Genomic DNA, 19,001 nt, shown 5'->3' with positions numbered 1-19,001 from the left:
CTAATTTGATTATGCAATACTTTTTCAGATAAGTTTACTTGGAATAGTTTAAGACTTGATGAAGTGCCGTCTCATGTAAATATATCGGACGGATTCGATCTGTTCTAGCTCAGAGTGAACTGGTACTGAACTGATTTTAAAATGGGTGATTATATTTTATATATTCAGTTCGGGTTTTGTCTATCTTATGACGAACGAATATTTTATATGACAGGTTTAAAAATCGATCCGGTTGACCAAATTTTATCTATATTTCTTGGTGGAGTCGAAGATATCTATCACGTATAATGATACTCTTCTAAAGGAGATTCCATTTGGACCAATTTTGTGTGTACAAAAGTGACATATTAAAGCCTAGTAATATAAGCGGACTAACAAATGCATCAATTAATGTTTTGTTGTGTTTGTACTTTGTAGTATAATAATAGGAAGGAGTATTTGATACAACAATGTGATGTATATTAATTCACATGGCATGTCACAAAATAAATGTTGAATGATTAAATTGGTAAACAAGTAATTTTATCACACTAGTAAAAATGTAGATAGCATGGAAACTTCGTTAGATTTTAATTTTTACTTTGGAACTGGAATAAAATCAAAAAGGTTTTGAAGGTTTCAGAGTATAATTTAAAAAGTCATTGAGAATTACAATGCTGTTTTAAACTTTGTATTTTTTTTTTTTGATAAAGGGCTTAAACTTTGTATTTCATGTTCAAATTTATATCGTAAATAAATAAAAAGTACGTTATTTATATAAATATTTTTTATTTATTTTATAAGAATATCTAGAACTAACAATAGCTAGGGATTAATATTCGTTACTAGATGTGGACCCGCCCGACTGGGCGGGTGTATTTTTCTGTTTACGTAATGCAATTAAAAATTTTCACACCTTATATAATGTATCAAATTTTTATACAAATGATGGCAAAAATACATCACATAATACAAATATTGCTGTAACATAATTTGATCACACCGTGGCATTTCTAATGTTTTACCTGTTATTTATCTTAGATCATCACTTAATCATCCTGATCTACTTTACTAAAAATCAAAAAAATACAAAGAGTAGAACTAACTGTTTGATCAGCTAAAACCATTTCTAATGTTTCATCAGCGTAAGGTGGGTTTTGTATCCATGAGTGAATCAGTTTTACTTGAACATGCCACACTTCCTTAAAGGGTTTAAGATCGCTGATCAAATGAAATCTTTTGTTAGCAGACATGATTTTTTTGTGAGGTAAGTCGTAAAAGAATGTGTAGAATGAGTTTGTACTCGGATAGAATATATAGTAGAGAGACAATACCCTAGTTGAGAATAAATATCTTTGCTTATTTTGCAAGGCATATTAGGTGAAATAAATGAAAATAATATTTTGTTGATTATGTTTTTTGTTTTTGAAATTATGGTAAAATCTTAATGGTTATGATTTGAAATAGGAAATGATAAGATTTTATGCTTGTTCCGCAAGTGTGTGGGTCAATTTTTTTGAAGGCAATACAAAACGCTAAAGTTGAGGAAATATCTTAACCACCCTCGTAAGGCATCTCTTGTTTGCATTAGTATGCAGAATATGTTGTTGAAATTCGAATATTATGTTTATTGTTTAGTAGTTATGGATCAAATTATATATATATATATTCCTTGTTCCGAAATTGAAGGGGAAATCTTATTTAGAAACAAATTAATAAATTCTGCAAATATTTCTATTTTTTTTTTCCGAAGATTGTTAGGGAAAAAGATTTTCAATTCAAAAATATTAGATTTTAATAAGATAGATAATGATTATTAATTATTTGGACATATGGAAGTCAGTGGAATATTTCAATATAATAAAGTGGTTACAAATATGCTACAGACACCACCGTGAAATTAAGTGAACTGAAATTGTTCAACTCGTGTGAGAATCATTGTTAATTTTTCATAGTTTAATTACTTATATAATTTGATGTTCGTGCAGGTTACGTAAGCTAAGGATGAGATTTATATAATAAGCAATGTTAGGGTGTCGATATTGCAGGGGAATTATTTATGTTTGTTCATTTATTTAAAAATATGTAGTTTGTTTGAGTTTATTAATAATATGTTTCCTTTTTTTGTGGTTAGTTTGAGTTATTTTAGGAAAACAATGAATAAGTGGAAAAGACAATCATTTTTAATGTAAAACTAATTTAATTCTCAATGGCATTTGACTGTAAATATTAAGTAACTTTTAGGGTTATTCTATAAGTGTACTTCTGTTTTAATAAAGTAGATATATTTCGCTGCGTAACATTCATTTATAATGAAACGGTGATTAACATCATTTCCATATAAGATATGGATATAATAGTTTGCCTTTAAAGTTTTCCTAATTACACAATCAAATTTGCATTTGCAAACAGACCGGACTACCTAACTAGGTTGTTAAATACGATTAGGTGCGGTTCTCGATTAAAGTTGTCTTACATTCATGGTCTACTCTACATTCGACAATATTGGATTTAAACTATATGAGTTAATGAATTTTTATTTAAATCAATTTATAGAACCCATATTTAATTATATTAGGGTTTTCCACTAAAAAAGTTACATTTTAAAAATACTCCCATGACAACCATATCAACTTTTGATCTTTTCATTTTATTTGGGTCCAACTTTTTATCTAGTTGATTTAAAATAAAAATAAACACTAACTGGTTGATTTATTGAAGTTTAATCATATGAAATTGTAGGGTTCTTCACAACAATAATTTATAAATCTGTATAAGAAATACATTTTTATATATATTCATATGACAATCATATAAAATTTAGTTGATCTTTCCATTTTATTTTGGCCCAATATTAGTTGATTTATTGAAGTTTAATGAGAAAAAGACTAGCATAACACCAAACCAAGTTTTTGTTCCCAAAGTAGCACTCAAAGCTCAAAGTCACAAAAAATAGGTTTTATTAAAGAGGTAAATATACACTTATACCCCTTGGGTTAATTAATCTAAACCTTTAGGGTTTACAGTTAAGGGGGTGAAATTTTGGAATTAGAGTTTAAAATTTTATAAAAAATAAATACTAAAATAAAAAAAATAAAAAATTTTAAAACAGTTTCAAAAATTATTTTTAAATTATAAAAAGAAAATTTCAAAAAAAAAAATAAAAAAAAATTTCAAAAAAAAAAATTGAGAAAAAATTATAAAAATTTCGAATCTGAAAACATATAATCTGAAACTATAAATTTTTTTTTATTTTTTTTTCTATTTTTTTTTTATTATTATTATTTTTTTTGTTTATTTAATTTTAAACCAAGGATATTAGAGATATTTTACCCTTTAATGAATGTCATTTTTGTGACTTTTTCCTTCTAGTATTATTTTTGAGACATAAACTTCAAAAGGTGCTATTATTGACAATTGCCCAAGTTTAATCATATGAATTTAACATTAATAATTTTGTATATACAAGATAAAAACCGAAAAATTCAATAACACCTTCACAGTGGTTTCCGAGTAGGAAAATGTAAAATGTAAAGCCATTAAACACTAGTTTTAGTTTATTTAAGCAATGTTTTCAAAATTCTTTCTCATCTACAAATAGGCCTGATTTTGAACATTTAACTCAGGCCCAAGCCCAGCAATCAGTTGATAGAAAGCAAAAAAAATTAATATGCGGTGAGCCTGGATCGAACACGCGACCTTCAGATCTTCAGTCTGAAGCTCTCCCAACTGAGCTATCCCCGCGATTTGTTTATTCAAACCACATACGTTAATTCATATACTTCAAACAATAAAGCGCGAAAAAAATCTGTTTAGGGCAAAGTAGACAATTGTTGCGTTCCACGATTGGTTCGAAGACAGTGAGAGCTTGCTCTTCTTCGGCGTAGTTTTTTTTCCGGGTAAGTGTCTCTCCTTCTCTGATCTCCTATCATGGTGTTGATTTGCTTGGCAACGCGGTTAGTAATGAGATCTTATAGATTTTTTCGTAGTCGTAGGAACATTGATGCATTGAATCTATATGGATGATGCTAATGAGTTTTAACAAGAACATCTCCAACCCATTGATATTTTCACCTCTATAATAGCATTTAGAAGTAAAATTGTTCCAACCCACCTCTATTTATTCTTCTATAATAGAGATTTCTATTTTTTCCTCTATTTATAGAGGAATAAATAGCATTCCTCTACTTTTTACTCTATATTTTAGAAATTACTATTTTAGGAGAATACATTGGAGCATATCTCACCTCTATTATAGAGTTCCTCTATTTTAGAGGTGAAAATAGCAAAATACATTGAAGATGGTCTTAGGGTTCTATGTTTTAAACAACGAATAGGCTTTGAAAAGAATGAAAATATTCGTGTCTGATTTCTAATAGACATCTGTTTCAGGAGGGAACTCAGATTTATTCAAACCAAAAGCTTAATTTTCTTGTCTCGTCAGTTTCAGATCCAAACATGTTTAATAGCAAGCCAATGGTGAAGAAAAAACAAGGCATGGTGGAGGCTGTTGATGATCCTGACCTGAGCTTTAGCAAGATCATGAAAGATGTTCAGCTCTTTGGTAACGTTCTCTCTTGCTCCACATTAGCTTTTAGCATTATGATATAAAGGGAAAGTGATGGAACTTGTGTCGGCTTGAATTAGTTTTCTAAGATCCTCTGCATTATGTTTTCAAAGACATGGACAAGCTTAGCAGTCAGACATGATGATGCAAGTCTTATGTTCTCCTTCATCTTTAAATATTTAAAAGCTAGCTCACATATGACATGGAAGGATAAGAAAGCATTGGAGAATCAGAAAGTCAGTGGACTTGGTGGGAAGGTTAGATTTTTATTCTCCTTTGGATCATTGATTTGTTCTTCTCAAAGTTACAACTTTTACGATTTAGCTGGTCCCTTTTTTTTTTTTTGATATCGTAGCCTCAAAGGAAACAGAGGCTACCCCTCAGTGTAGCGCGAGTACAGATGAAGAAACAGAAAGAAAGAGAAGAAAAGACGTTTGAACAGGTTAAGTTTTTAGATAATCTCACTCTAGGACGAAGCCAAGTCTCACTACTCCTACCTTCTACTGTGTGTTGTGCAGAATGTGATTTTTGGACAATTTGGTGGTACAAGTAGGAAGAAGCCCGCTGCTGATAAGAAGCGTAAGCCAGAGGAAAGAGTCTTGAAATCAACTTTTGGGAATTTCAGGGGTGGTGTTCTTGATGTTAAGGATTTACTACGTTCTGGTGGTTCTTCAAGAACTAATGACAGAGATAACAATTACGGCAAGGACAAGAACAAGTCCAAAGGCATGGAGGTGGAGGAAGAGACATCAAGAAAAATAGAAATAAGAAAGCAAAGAAAGGAGGCGGTAAGAGGAAAAGCAAGTAACATATGTTAGCTGTGTAAACCAGTTTTTAAAAAACCGGTTATAGAGAAGAAAACATATTGGCACAATGATCTTCATCTGATAATAATAGTTGTAGTTTGCACACTGATGAAGGACACTGATGTTGGTAGAATAAGAACACTGTTGATGTTAAAAGCTTCACGCAAAGGCAACATCACCCAATTAAACGTTATTCTTTTTAACCGAAGGAGGCCAAGATAGTCTCCGGTCAGCGTGAACATTCTCATAGTCATTACCATTTTTTTCTTCTGCTTCTCTCCTTGTGGTCTGAACAGCTAAGTCGTCGAAGCTTGAACCTGTTACCCCCTGAGGTGGAGTCACACAATCTGAGTCTCTTTGTGATGGGGTAGTTGGTAAAGAAGCTGCAGAGTTACCAACTCTAAGGTCTTGAAGAGTCGCAAATGATTCTCTCATCGCAGACATTGCCTCAAAGAATCTCGTGCATGACGCTAGTGCCACCGGTATTGGACGCAACATTTCCTGGAGGGGAGATTGTAAAGAGGTTGAAATCATTGAAGCATGATCAACTAACCATTAACACATTCCCTTAATCAACTTAACCATCGACACAATGCATTAAACTGTAAAAACCAAAATCAACTACCCATCAGCACATTCCGTAAACATGACACACTTTCTTGATGCAAAGAGATTAATAACAGAGAAACCTAATTTGATGCTCTGACACTATTGGTCTATGAATTATGAACAATGTATTCGATAATAACTGACGAGTGTAACTAATATATGCAACTACACATGAGGAAGTCATGTCTGAAAAGATGTAATGGAAATACAGAAGACGCATGTAAAAGAGAGCAAAATTATCATACCCCCCAGACTGAAGGAGGTTCTTTAAAGTTTTGGCTCCACTGAAAATCAGACACTGATGCTGTTAAGGCGCCATAATCACTGGCCGCTCTCATTAGCAACTCTGAAAATTGTTTCTGAAAAACAAAGCCATTAATCAGGCAAAGCATTTTATTTTTCCCCGTTGCGCAACTCCAGATACGAATCAAGTTCAGGATAGTTAGAGGAAAAAAAGGTCTAGTTGGTCCTCAACGTAGCTAATACCATCAAAATGACGTGACCTCACCTGATATTCTGCTTCAACTGGAATGCAATCTAGTGAATACGGTTGTTGGAGACGAGCAATGATGCGATCCTGCCATATAAATAGACAATTGGACGAAATGAGAAACCTTCTCAGGACTTTCTAAGAAGCTAATGATGCCAAAACATATTAAGGAACTCAATTATTCAGAACGATAAAGTAGGTATGTACTAAGAGATTCATCACTTAAATGCAGAAAAAAAAAAGATTTTTAGTGGTAACAATGTTCTAAAAACCGCTAGGCCTAACTATGCGCTTTATAAAAGATCGACTAGGCGGATTATTCGGGACTTAGGCGAGGCCTAGGCGTTAGCAAATTATTGATTTATTTTATATATTTTATACATTTGTATGACATATTTTAGTTTTTAAGTTTAATTATAAAATTATTGTGATGAAATTATCAAAATTAGATATACAAAACAGAAGAAAGTAGACAAATTTGTAGATTTGTAATAATATTATTGCTTAATTTAACATATATAGACAATTTTAGATCGATTTTAACCAATTTTAACCAATTTAGAATAGTTTAAACCAATTTGAATCATATAAATCGGTAAAAATCGGATTTTAAGAAAATCGTTTCAAATAAAACCGAGTTCCCGCCTAGGCGGGGGGCTAGGCGCCGTCTAAACCGATTTTTCGAACCTTGAGTGGTAAAAAGAAAAGTTATATACCTTGTTTTGAATAACATCTTTCAGTATTTGAGTAATCCTTGAGAGAGTGTCGATTTTCTTTTGCATTTCACACACATGAGTCAAATGTGCCACGTTTTTATCATCCTAAAAATCCACCAAACAAAGACGTTAAGATACAAAAAAAGCATTGAAAAAAAGTTATCACGCGGCTCTCTCACTACACTTGTAAAAAAAGAAGCAACCCCTACAAAAATAAATAGTAATACCTTCCTCCCTTGAAGCTCGACCTGAAAGTCTGCAATTTTCCTTTGAACAGACGATAACTCTCTCAAAACCCTTATCAAATCGTCACCTCTTTCGCCATTCAAAGACGCCAAGGTTTGTAACTCGATTGAGCACACAAAAAGCATGTATCATAGGCTAGTTGGTAATCTACATGGCCACAACCCACAATGTATTAAAGAAATTAAGAAAACCTCAGCTGGTTATGGTTTTCAAAATCACGACTATGGATCTGTAAATCATGCGACTATAATTTAAGTTGGTTTCGGTTTTCATGCTGAAGAGACTATAGACCAATGCTTATTTGATAATTATATAATTAGAAAAACTTTCAAGCACATATCATTACCTCATTTCCCCACCTTAATGGTAGCAATATAACAATTTTGTTAATTGGTTTCTGCACGTTTGTTAAATGTGATAGTGAAGGTGGTAGGACCGTCGGTGGGAGATTATGAAATTTTGGAACGTCTAAAAAGATTCGATCTAGGAAAGTTCTTCTATTTAGCTTTGCTTTGTACAAAGACTCTTTACGTAAAGATCTGACAGGTCTGGTCATTAAGTTGTTTCTTAACTAAAAGATTAGGAAATGATTAGTACATTAAATGGAATATCATGCATTTATTAAAAGGCAGTATATTTTTTTATTCAAGTCACCAACTATTCTGCATGGATTCAAGCGAGTGGGTGAGAAAAAAGAAAGAAGTATACAATTCCATTCATCGACTGGATCTTGATTTATCTCATCCTACCAACTTAACATCACCAACCTTAATTGAAGAGGTTTGAGCATTTGATTAAGACCATTAGTTTCTATAGGCGAAAAGACAAGGATATGCCGCGAGGAAACAAGTAAGCAAAAGGAAGTTTGATCAATGTGGCCAATCACCATGGTAACAATCGACTTCATTTCGTGAACATCACGATCTTATAAATCTAGTGACTTAAATGTGAATGAACGTTGGAGATTATGTGCAAGGAAAGTTCAGGTATTGATTGGCTTAACGTCACAATTCGAGCATTTTGTAGCACATATGTGAAACCCGTACACCATATGTTCTTAAAGGTGCAAAATATTTTCGAACTTAGAGACACGAGAAAACTCAATCTCCCCTGAGAAGAAACACTACTCACCAAACCAGCTAACTAACCGTGCATGGTAAAAGGAAGTCGATGTATAATAAGTCTCGAATAACAAGTTAATTAATGTATCAAAAGTATCTTTATACGATCGTAATGGAATGGTGTAGCTAGCTTCGTTGGAGACTTGGAGTTTGAGGTCGTCGGTGATGTGCTCGCGAAACTTCTGCCAAGAGGAGACACATGGCGCCCAACCATTTGATAATACTTGAGTTTTTTTGGAAGATGGAATGAAAATGTGGGACCTACCAACGACAGCATTATTAATTTCCGTAGATTTGGAGTTAATCGAGCAGGATTGCTTCCGGCGCGTTGCACGAACCCACACACCAAATGGCAAAAAATTGCTTACAACCTTACACCAGTGAAATTTTGCATTTTTCCTAATAAAAAACTATATAATAAATTAATAGAACAATAATATAGTATATTTAAATATTATTCTATTTTCTTTTAAATATAAATGATTTTTGTTCTCTAAATATAAATATAGAAAATATCACTCTTAAGTTCTCCCTATCATAATAACATTTTCTACTCATAATAACATTTAAAATAAAAATAACTAGTTTTTTGAAAAAAGAATAACAATAGTTTTTAAAGGAAAAATACAATAGTTTATAGATGCTCTTATGTAAATTTATCCTCTAAATATAGATATATAAATATCAAATAGCGATATTTATTTTAGTAGAAGAAATAGAAATGACTTGCAATGTATTTTTTATTATATCATTTAGAATTAAAAATAACAATATATAAGTATATATATATATATTCTTATGTAAGCATATAGATAAATCTTCCTATAATATTAACAGAAATCAAAGTTTAGTATGTCTTATTAACCCATGAGTTTGGATATCGTTTATTCAAAATAATCAAAACCTTGCAAGATTGTGAGTTGTTTTTAAATAGCAACTAGATTTTGACCCGCGCTTCAAAAGCGCGGGTTTTTTTGGATTGTATACAAAATTTGTGAATTAATATTTTAAATTTTTTATACATTATTATGTTACAAAATTATATGATATCGAAGAAGATAATTTGTTTACCTTATATAATTCATGAATTTGTTTATTTAAAATTTGTATGTACACTTAAAAAATTCTCCCTTGGACATGAATATTTTACCAAATCCGGAAAACCAAATTTAAATGGACCTGGAAATATAGGTGCAGTTTTGAGTCCAGTTTTACATATTAAATTTTTTTGGATCCGCATGTCTCTTTTCGAGTCCAAATCATACCCGAGACCTGATTGGATACCCAAGTGCCTAAAATATTTTGTGTATATTAGGTATATTTGAGTATTTTATATATGTTTTTAGTATTACAAATATTGTTTAAGTTTTGGGTTCAGGTTTTCGATTTTAGTTTCGGGTTTCGAGTAAAAATTTCATTTTATTTTAAAAATTATTTTGGGTATTCATAAAATTGGCTTTTTTAATTTCTCGGATCAGAACGGATCGGTTTATTTTGGATCTTTTTGGATATATCAATATTTTCAAGTATTTGTTTGGGTTTTTGGGGCATTTTTCGTGTTTCAATATTTTGGTTGGAAGGGGGGGGGGGTCTTTGTCAATTTCAAATCTTTTTGGTGTCTTAAATAATCAAACCAATTCAGACCCGATACGTACCCAAATAGTACTTTGATTTTATAGATATTTGAATTATGGATTCAAACCGACCCGGATCCAAAAGGAACCAATCCAAGCTTGAACCAAAAAAAATACCTAGTTATGTTCAAAATTTCTGAACCCAAAATGAAATGATCCGTACCTACCCTAAAACCCAATGCTCAAACCTATTCTCTTTCATTAACTTTTGTGTGTATTTTAAAAATGTTATATTTGCTGAATTGATGAGACTTAAGATTTATTTGACATATTTTTGGCTAAGTTAATAGTATAAACTTGTAAGGTTTTTAATAGTTTTAAACTTATTTTAAATAACAAATTTTATTATAAATGCTTTTTATAAAAATTTAATTTAAAGTAAAAGAGAATATAATTTTGTTTTTAACAGATGGTTTGATTTATTAAGTTTAAGTTTGCAAAAATTTGGAACTATATGATGCGTGACAGATATTGGGGGTGATTGGTTGAGTTGTAACTGTAAATAAATTACTTTAGCATTTTGTCTGTAGGATTTTTGATTTAGCTTTAAGTGATGTAGCTTTAAAATTTCCTACGGCTAAAAAAATGGGGCTTTAGAAAATAAGATGTTTACAGCCATTTTTTGTGTGTTTTTACTGTAACTTTAATTTTTTGGTTGTAGCTTTAAAAACCAAGATAAAGCATGATTGGTAGTATTTAAGGTTGTAGATGGAAATTAAAGCTAAAGTAATTTCCTACAGCCTAACCAATCACCCCCATTGTTCTACTATACTAATAATATATTAAGTTGGTCTACCACTAAACTTGATATAAGTCTGGGTGTGGCATTTGTCCGTTGCATGTCATAGATATTATTCTACTATACTAAATAGTATGTTATATAAAAGAAATGTTATATGTCATGAAGAATGTTATTAATTAGTTGTAGTTGTAGTTGAACATGTCACGATCATATTATTTCACACGTACAAATATATAGTGTAACAGTAGATTTTAGTTATTAAAGATAGAGATATGAGTACAAGATATAAGGGATGAAAAATAAAGTTGTAATATATCGTAACAGATAAAATATGAAGAGTAATAGAATTTTATTTGATTGCTATAAAATAGGTTATAGTTATAAGATTTGGTTATATATAATAGATTGGACTAAAAAATGAAGAGTCTAACAATTTTATTTAAGTAGATTTTTCAGAATGTTTCTCTTTTAATAGTATAGATAACATCACACTTACACAAAAACACAATTACGAGTTAAATTGTTTTACACGATTTTACTTTTGTAAACATGTCATTCTTGAAATTATACAGTGCAATAAATATTTAATTCTACCGCAAAAAAAAAACAGTGGTTTCTCCCGTTTATTCTACTGGGAGAAAATCAATTCACTGTGAGTTTATTTGTTTTACTGCGAAAATTACTTCTCAAACAGCATAAAATATTCGAATTTCTCATTTTTAATGCAATTTCTTAGATGTCCCGAAAATATAAACTTCGTTTTATGATTGTCAATTATGCATATGAGTGATGTGTAGTAGTTTAATGATAAGCAAATAAACACATGTTCCCCGTTAACAATTTATGAAAACTTACGTCTCCATGCTTAGTGGCGCTAATCTGACTAATCACACCTTTTGTTTTCGTAAGTCAGATTATTTGACCAAGTTGTCGGTCGAGGCTTGAGGTTAACAAATGATGGGTCTACGTCAAAATGTCGGTGCTCGGGAAAAAAAAATAAACCGTTCAAACCGGTCATTATAGTAGTAAACTATGAAAAAATTGAGTTACTGCGAGATTTATGGTTGTAGGAACTTGCACACGTGTAGATGTCTCCTAGTGGTATACCCCCTCTCGGTTTTGTTAATTTTGGTGGGGAAACTACACTAAGATATCCAGCTCGATCATAAACATGATTGATTAATTTTGTCGACAAAATATATGACGTCATTACAAGTTTAAGATCCATCATATTTTCTTTATGACGTTATTACAAGTTAAAAGTTTTCATATTAATATTCGTAGATACAGGGATAGAAGCTGGGTTGAAACATACTACAATTGGTCCACATCATAGTTTTTAATAGTATCTCAGATGTGATAATTGAAAATAATGTTGTGTGATTGGCTTCAGTCGTTTTATTGCAGTCCCTGTACGTGGTGTTTTTGGAAAACTACTCAAACCTTTGTATATCAAGAATTAAAAATTTATTAATGTGATCTTTCCGTTACTGAACATCGCCTTCTTTAAGTTTTTGTGTTATTCCAATTCTTCAAGTCCTGTCTTATTTCATGATTTGATGAATGCGGTTGACATATGAAAGAGTAGCTAAGGGTATAGTGAAGTACACTGGTGAAATGTAGAGCATTGAAAAAATAATAGTGACTCGTGGAAACAAGAGTAATAATACTATTTTCTGGTATACATTTGAAAATTCTCAGTCAAAATTATGATATATGAATGGGATAATTTTAGAATGATATCCCTTGCACAGCAGCGGCCTACACAGTCCGGGAAAAGATCCTCTACCTGAAAACCAAATTGTACGATTTTTCAAAATTTCTTTTTTTTCTTAAGTATCACAGATTCCCAATTAAGTTGTAATAATTACTCTACTAATTAATTGGACCGTTTCATGTAGACCTGTAATCATTACAATTAGGCAAAGTATCTAACGGAGACACGGAGTCCATACAGCCTCTAACTGTTACACTTTCTGGTTCTTCAACTGACTCCTCTTCTTTACTTTTTTCTTAAATCTCCACAAGATCGCTAATTAAGAAATTATTATATTTCATCCCTTTACATTTTTTTTGTCGACCTATTTCACCCCTTTACTTAAAATCACATATATTAAGAATATATATATATTACAATATAAAATATATATATTAACTACAATTCAGTCAATCATGAAAATTATAACTAACTATACACTATCCAACAAGTGTAAAAAAAATCATAAATGTAAGAAAATAACTTATCTTTTAAAACAAAATACTTCAAAAAAACAATTTATTATGAAATAGGAGTAATTACTTTTGAAAATGAGTAACAGTCTTAGGAATGTCTATGTTTTTGAATTTCTAAAAGTACCACAAAATAGTATGTTACTACTTACTAGTGTTCATATGCACTTTTTGTTCGTTAAAGTGTTAATATGCAATAATAATTCGTCGAGATTTGCACAAGGAAAGCAATAACTAGCTGCATAAATTACGCACATAAAGCCCATTATCACTATGTTGAAAAAGCAAAAGTGTCATCTCATATATGTTGAAAATTTTCATATTTAACAAATAAAAAGTTACCATAAAAAAAAAGTCACGCCATCTCTCTCTCCTCCACAACTCCACACTGCTTTCAAATACACCCTGTGAAGAGCAGAGAGAGAGAGACTAGTGAGAGAGTCCATCGCATTCTCTCTCTCTCCTTTCATTCCCAAACAGAGACTTCTAGAGAGAGAGATTCACAAAAATAACTGTAATGGAGATTCACCGACACAGACGATGGCATTTTCTCCTTCTGATAACTATCTCCTCCGCCATATCGTTGATCGGTGTTTCTTCAGAGACAGAGGTTGGAGGGTTCGACTATGGTGAAGCATTGTCTAAGAGCTTACTCTACTTCGAAGCTCAAAGATCAGGTCGACTTCCGTACAACCAGCGCGTGACGTGGCGTGATCACTCCGGTCTCACCGACGGTCTAGAGCAAGGGGTTAGCTTCTGTTACAAACTCAAGTCATTAAATGTTGTCTTTTCTTTTAAAATTCAAACTTAATTTACCTTACTATCATTAGTTTTGAAAAGACTTGAGAAGAAAAAAAACTATTGTACGTTAATACTTAATATAGTAATAAGCTAGTTAATATTATGATTTATCGTTCATTTACTCTGTGACGTGACGTTTAAGTTTTTAATTATAATTACTGTTTAATTAAACAAAATGTATTTTTCTTAAGGGTAAGTATTGAAATATTGTTGATTTTAAATTTTTTATACTTCTACTACAGTTTTTTTCTAGCGAACTAATAACTGATGTGCCTTTAATTCCAAAATTTAATCTTGGTTATAAAGGTAGATTTAGTGGGAGGATATCATGACGCCGGAGACCATGTTAAATTTGGACTTCCGATGGCTTTCACGGTGACAATGCTGTCTTGGAGTGTAATAGAGTACGGTGACTCACTCGCTTCCACCGGCGAGCTATCTCACGCGCTTGAAGCCATCAAATGGGGAACCGATTACTTCATCAAAGCTCACACAAGCCCAAATGTTCTATGGGCCGAAGTAGGCGACGGTGACACTGACCACTACTGTTGGCAGAGACCGGAGGACATGACGACTTCACGGCGAGCTTTCAAGATCGACGAGAATAATCCTGGATCAGATCTGGCCGGAGAAACAGCCGCGGCTATGGCTGCAGCTTCGATCGTATTCCGCACAACCAATCCACATTACTCTCACCTTCTCCTGCACCATGCCCAACAAGTACATGCACATTTTTAATTTTATTTTATGTTTTAAAATGTTACAGTTGCAACCGACATTTTTATTTATTTCGGGGTTAGAGATTTGATGTAGTTATGGTTTTGGTGTAGTTGTTTGAGTTTGGAGACAAGTACAGAGGCAAATATGATGAGAGTCTACGTGTTGTAAAAAGTTATTATGCCTCGGTGAGTGGTTACATGGACGAGCTTTTATGGGGTGCCACATGGCTCTATCGAGCCACCGACAATGATCACTATATGAGTTATGTGGTTGACATGGCGCACCAACTCGGTGGCCTTTCTTGGGCCATGTCTGAGTTCAGCTGGGACGTCAAGTTCGCTGGTGTTCAACTTCTCGCCTCCATGGTTAGTATTTTATTACTCATTGATCCATTTATTATTATTATGTTTCAATCAATGACAAGATTTCTAATTATAGCATTACGAACTAGCAATATTTCATAACCAAGTTCAAGAGTTTGAACTTGATTAGATGAGTATTTGTTGGATATTTTTTATTGCATCATTTAAACAAATAAACGGCCCAACTTAAAAGTTAAATTATAATCCTCTTATTGCGTTAAGTGAAAGGATTAGTATCAAGCTTTAACTTTCCCACGTTTAATTAGGTTATAACACAAGCAAGGTATCCCCACCACAACTATTCACATACTTTCTCTTTGAATGCAACACAATGAATACTTAAAATTTTTAGAATATTAGCAATTTCTTTTATGAAAAGTTAGTTATAGGCAGAAACAGAACTAAAAGTCACGTGCTTCTGTTCCTCTAACCGGGTACGTGTCCTTAAATGGTTCTGTTATACGGCACGTGATTCCAAACCTACTTGCTAAAGCATATGGGTAAATAGTCAACAATGTTTACTCGAGTTTTGTGCTATTACACAATTAATAATTTAGAGATAATTAGGGAAATTCTTTGTGTTATTGCACACAAAACATACTAATATTTCTTTGGATAAAAATAAGATTTAGACTTTAAAGATAAAATTATTTTAGTATGTTTGTTAAATTTTGTATAACTGTAAGTTTCCTAATTTTGCAGTTCTCTCGATTTTACTAAAACTTAGGGCCGGTCCGGAGCATAGACAAGAAAACCAACTGTTTAGGGCATCATAATTTTAAGTTTTTAACTGATAGTTTTAGTTGTATATATAACATCATAAAATTTTACATAATAATAAAGGCATAAAATTTTAAGTGAGCTTCAGGCATCAAGAAAAATTTAAAAATGTTGGACCGCCAATGCTAGAACCACAATTTAGAGCAAAGTATTAATTTCTCTTTTACCAGAATTACATGACTAATTGGAGCATTGATGTTATATTTTCTTAATAAATATTTTGGTTAATGGTTTTGTTCCTTTTTTTCCAGTTGATAAAAGAAGACAAACACAAGCAACATTCTGAAGTCCTACAACAGTACAAATCAAAGGCCGATCATTACCTATGCTCAATTCTCAACAAGAACATCAACGGCACAAATGTCCAACGAACACCAGGCGGTTTACTCTACGTCCGGCAATGGAACAACATGCAATACGTTTCTACCGCATCTTTCCTCCTAACAGTGTATTCCGACCACCTCCGTAAATCAAACTCCGATCTCGAATGCCACGAAGGAACTGTTACTCCTGATGAGATGCTCGTGTTTGCCAAGTCGCAAATAGACTACATTTTAGGATCAAACCCGATGAAAACAAGTTACCTAGTCGGATACGGTCCAAAATATCCGACTAGGGTTCATCATAGAGGTGCATCGATCGCTTCTTATAAAGATTACAAAGGGTTCATTGGATGCACTCAAGGGTATGATTATTGGTACGGACGGTCCGAGCCTAATCCAAGTGTTTTAGTTGGGGCTTTGGTCGGAGGACCGGATGACCGAGATAATTTTTTTGACCGGAGGGATAATTACGTTCAAACCGAGGCTTGTACGTACAATACTGCCCCTTTGGTCGGTGTGTTTGCGAGACTTATAGAGATTGAGGAGCAGAAACTTGAAGAAGAAGATGTTCGCCTGGTTGCAACTTATAGGAAATAGAGTTATTATAAAATGAAAAGAAAGTGTGGTTTTATTTGCACCCATATATATATTTATATTCTCGGGGTTTTTCTTCTCAACAATTTTCATTGAGTGAAAGTGTGTATATATATATGAATTATCAATATAAACTCTCTTTTTTTGTTTGTTGCTCAACTTTTTACTGTTTATATACACCACTACAACACACCTCTTGCTTCTTTGTTCTAAAGGTTTAATTAGGGACACATTTTTGAGGCAATTGCTTAAGTACCGTATTGCAATAAAACCACTGTAAAAAATGATTCCCCTATGATCAACAAGAAGATACACATGTTTCTTGTTCAAGTTTCAACGAGCCATCTTGCTTTTTTCACAAGATCTAGAAGTCAATTGGATGAATCAACGATTTTTATTTTATTTTAAGGTCCATATATACTTATATATGAATTTTGTATTGTGTGAAACTTTTTTTGGTTTAAAATTAAGTTCCCTCAATCACTCACTCGTAGGAATACCATTAAAATCACACACACTCGTATTAAATTAAATATGAAATGTTAATATAGACTAAAGTTGTTCAGTCAATCTTATACGACGTCGTTTTACACAGCACTATAAAACAATCCCCGCCCAAATTTACAACGAACACCTTTCGCCGCCGACGATGACTGATCGGGCGAGACGGATCTGCGACGAACTCAGAGTTTGCAGAGAAGAAGCGATCTTCTACCTCGAAGGATTCGATTGGGACTTGTATTAGGTATTGGAATCGTATGTATTATTGATAGAGGAAAGCTCTGATATATACAGAGTATATCATGTACAAGAAAGGAAGTTTAGAATATACGACATTATGGACAAGAATATGAACGTTAGTGATTGATCTACTTTCTATATCTAATATGCCCCCTCAAGATGGACCGCCATTGGTGAGTCCAATCTTGATGCACAAGCTGTTGAAGCGTGGACGTGGAAGAGGTTTAGTGAGGGCGTCAGCGAGCTGGTCCGCGGATGAGACGTGTGAGACGCGCAGATGACCAGACTGAACATGATTTCGAACAAAATGATAATCAAGTGCCAAATGCTTCATTCTAGAGTGAAAAACCGGGTTGGCAGCTAGGTAGGTTGCTCCAATATTATCACAGTATATTGTAGGTTTGATTGTGCTGCGGAGACCAAGTTCACTGAGCAGAGAGATCAACCAACACACCTCGGCTGTTGTTGAAGCAATCGAGCGATATTCTGCTTCTGTTGAAGACCTTGCAACTCCTGTTTGCTTCTTTGATGACCATGCAATAGGATGTCTCCCGTAGTAGACAATGTAAGCTCCAGTGGACGTGTAATCGTCCTTATTGCCAGCCCAATCAGCGTCAGTGAAGGCATGAAGAGATGGAGTGTTGTGGCGCGGGAAGAAGACACCTTGAGAGATGGTTCCGGATAGGTAGCGCAAGATTCTTTTGACTGCTGTCCAGTGCTCATCTGTGGGTTGATGCATGTACTGAGACATTCTGTTGACCGCAAAAGAAATGTCGGGTCTTGTTAGAGACAAGTATTGAAGACTTCCAACTACTGCTCTAAACTGTTTAGGATCATCAAGCGGGTGGCCAGACTTGAGCGTGAGCTGCTCGGTGGAACACATCGGTGTAGCTACTGTCTTGGCATTAGTCATGTTGTTCCGGTGAAGTAAATCTGCAATGTAACGTTTTTGTGTAAGTAACAGACCAGTAGATGTATGAGTTGCTTCAATACCAAGAAAATATGATAAACTGCCAAGATCTTTAAGAGAAAAACGCTGAGAGAAGGATTGAACAAATCTGTTTATGTGATCAGTGTTATTGCCGGTGAGAATGATATCATCAACGTAGACCAGCATATACATCAAGACTCCATTGGAGTTGTAGATGAAAAGACTAGCATCCGCATATGAGTTCCTGAAACCACAAGAGAGAAGATAAGTTTTAAGTTCATTATACCAAGCCCGTGGGGCTTGTTTTAAACCATATACAGCTTTTCGTAGTTTGCAGACAGCAGTGGGATTATCCTTGTCTACGAAGCCTGGTGGCTGCATCATGTAAACTTCATCAGTAAGATGTCCCTGCAAGAAAGCATGGTTAACATCAAATTGTCTCATTTGCCAGTTGCTAGACACGGCAACACTGAGAACAAGTCGGATGGTTGCTGGTTTCACGACTGGACTAAAAGTGTCATGATAATCAAGCCCTGGTCGCTGACTGAAACCTTTAGCTACAAGCCTCGCTTTGTAACGTTGGACAGATCCATCAGCATTCCGTTTGATA

General features: G+C 33.4%; 4 protein-coding genes and 1 non-coding gene across 9 annotated transcripts in view; 2 read left to right on the top strand and 3 right to left on the bottom strand.

Moving 5' to 3' along the window:
* The window catches only part of LOC117134085, a 905,201-nt gene that overhangs the window by 83,228 nt on the left and 802,972 nt on the right, over positions 1-19,001 (bottom strand). The window lies entirely within an intron of this gene.
* On the bottom strand, positions 3,651-3,723 carry TRNAF-GAA. The gene has a single exon. It is a non-coding gene; the product is annotated as a tRNA-Phe (tRNA).
* Positions 3,774-5,457, top strand: LOC103867585. Of its 5 annotated transcripts, none has more exons than XM_009145660.3 (5): positions 3,774-3,878; positions 4,430-4,543; positions 4,733-4,803; positions 4,902-4,988; positions 5,065-5,457. In XM_009145660.3, the coding sequence occupies exons 2-5, from the start codon at positions 4,438-4,440 to the stop codon at positions 5,362-5,364; spliced, it is 564 nt and encodes a 187-aa protein (XP_009143908.1). In that variant the 5' UTR covers positions 3,774-3,878; positions 4,430-4,437; the 3' UTR covers positions 5,365-5,457. The 5 variants fall into 5 exon arrangements, with proteins under 5 accessions (XP_009143908.1, XP_033147716.1, XP_009143910.1 ...); XM_033291825.1 differs by having other exon boundaries at positions 4,372-4,543; XM_009145662.3 differs by having other exon boundaries at positions 3,793-3,878; positions 4,424-4,543.
* Positions 5,363-7,562, bottom strand: LOC103867830 (AUGMIN subunit 2). The gene is made up of 5 exons (XM_009145917.3): positions 7,395-7,562; positions 7,168-7,272; positions 6,470-6,538; positions 6,207-6,320; positions 5,363-5,853 (listed from the first exon to the last, which is right to left on the bottom strand). The coding sequence occupies exons 1-5, from the start codon at positions 7,536-7,538 to the stop codon at positions 5,536-5,538; spliced, it is 750 nt and encodes a 249-aa protein (XP_009144165.1). The 5' UTR covers positions 7,539-7,562; the 3' UTR covers positions 5,363-5,535.
* Positions 13,456-16,878, top strand: LOC103867584 (endoglucanase 11). Its single transcript, XM_009145659.3, has 4 exons — positions 13,456-13,887; positions 14,247-14,660; positions 14,771-15,025; positions 16,054-16,878. Exons 1-4 carry the CDS (start codon positions 13,657-13,659, stop codon positions 16,720-16,722), a joined length of 1,569 nt encoding a protein of 522 aa, XP_009143907.2. The 5' UTR covers positions 13,456-13,656; the 3' UTR covers positions 16,723-16,878.

The sequence above is a fragment of the Brassica rapa genome, chromosome A05 (assembly GCF_000309985.2).
Source record: "Brassica rapa cultivar Chiifu-401-42 chromosome A05, CAAS_Brap_v3.01, whole genome shotgun sequence".
In the NCBI taxonomy this organism is placed as follows: domain Eukaryota; kingdom Viridiplantae; phylum Streptophyta; class Magnoliopsida; order Brassicales; family Brassicaceae; genus Brassica; species Brassica rapa.
Note: the sequence above shows the minus strand (reverse complement) of the source record. Positions and strands in the feature narration are given on the sequence as shown.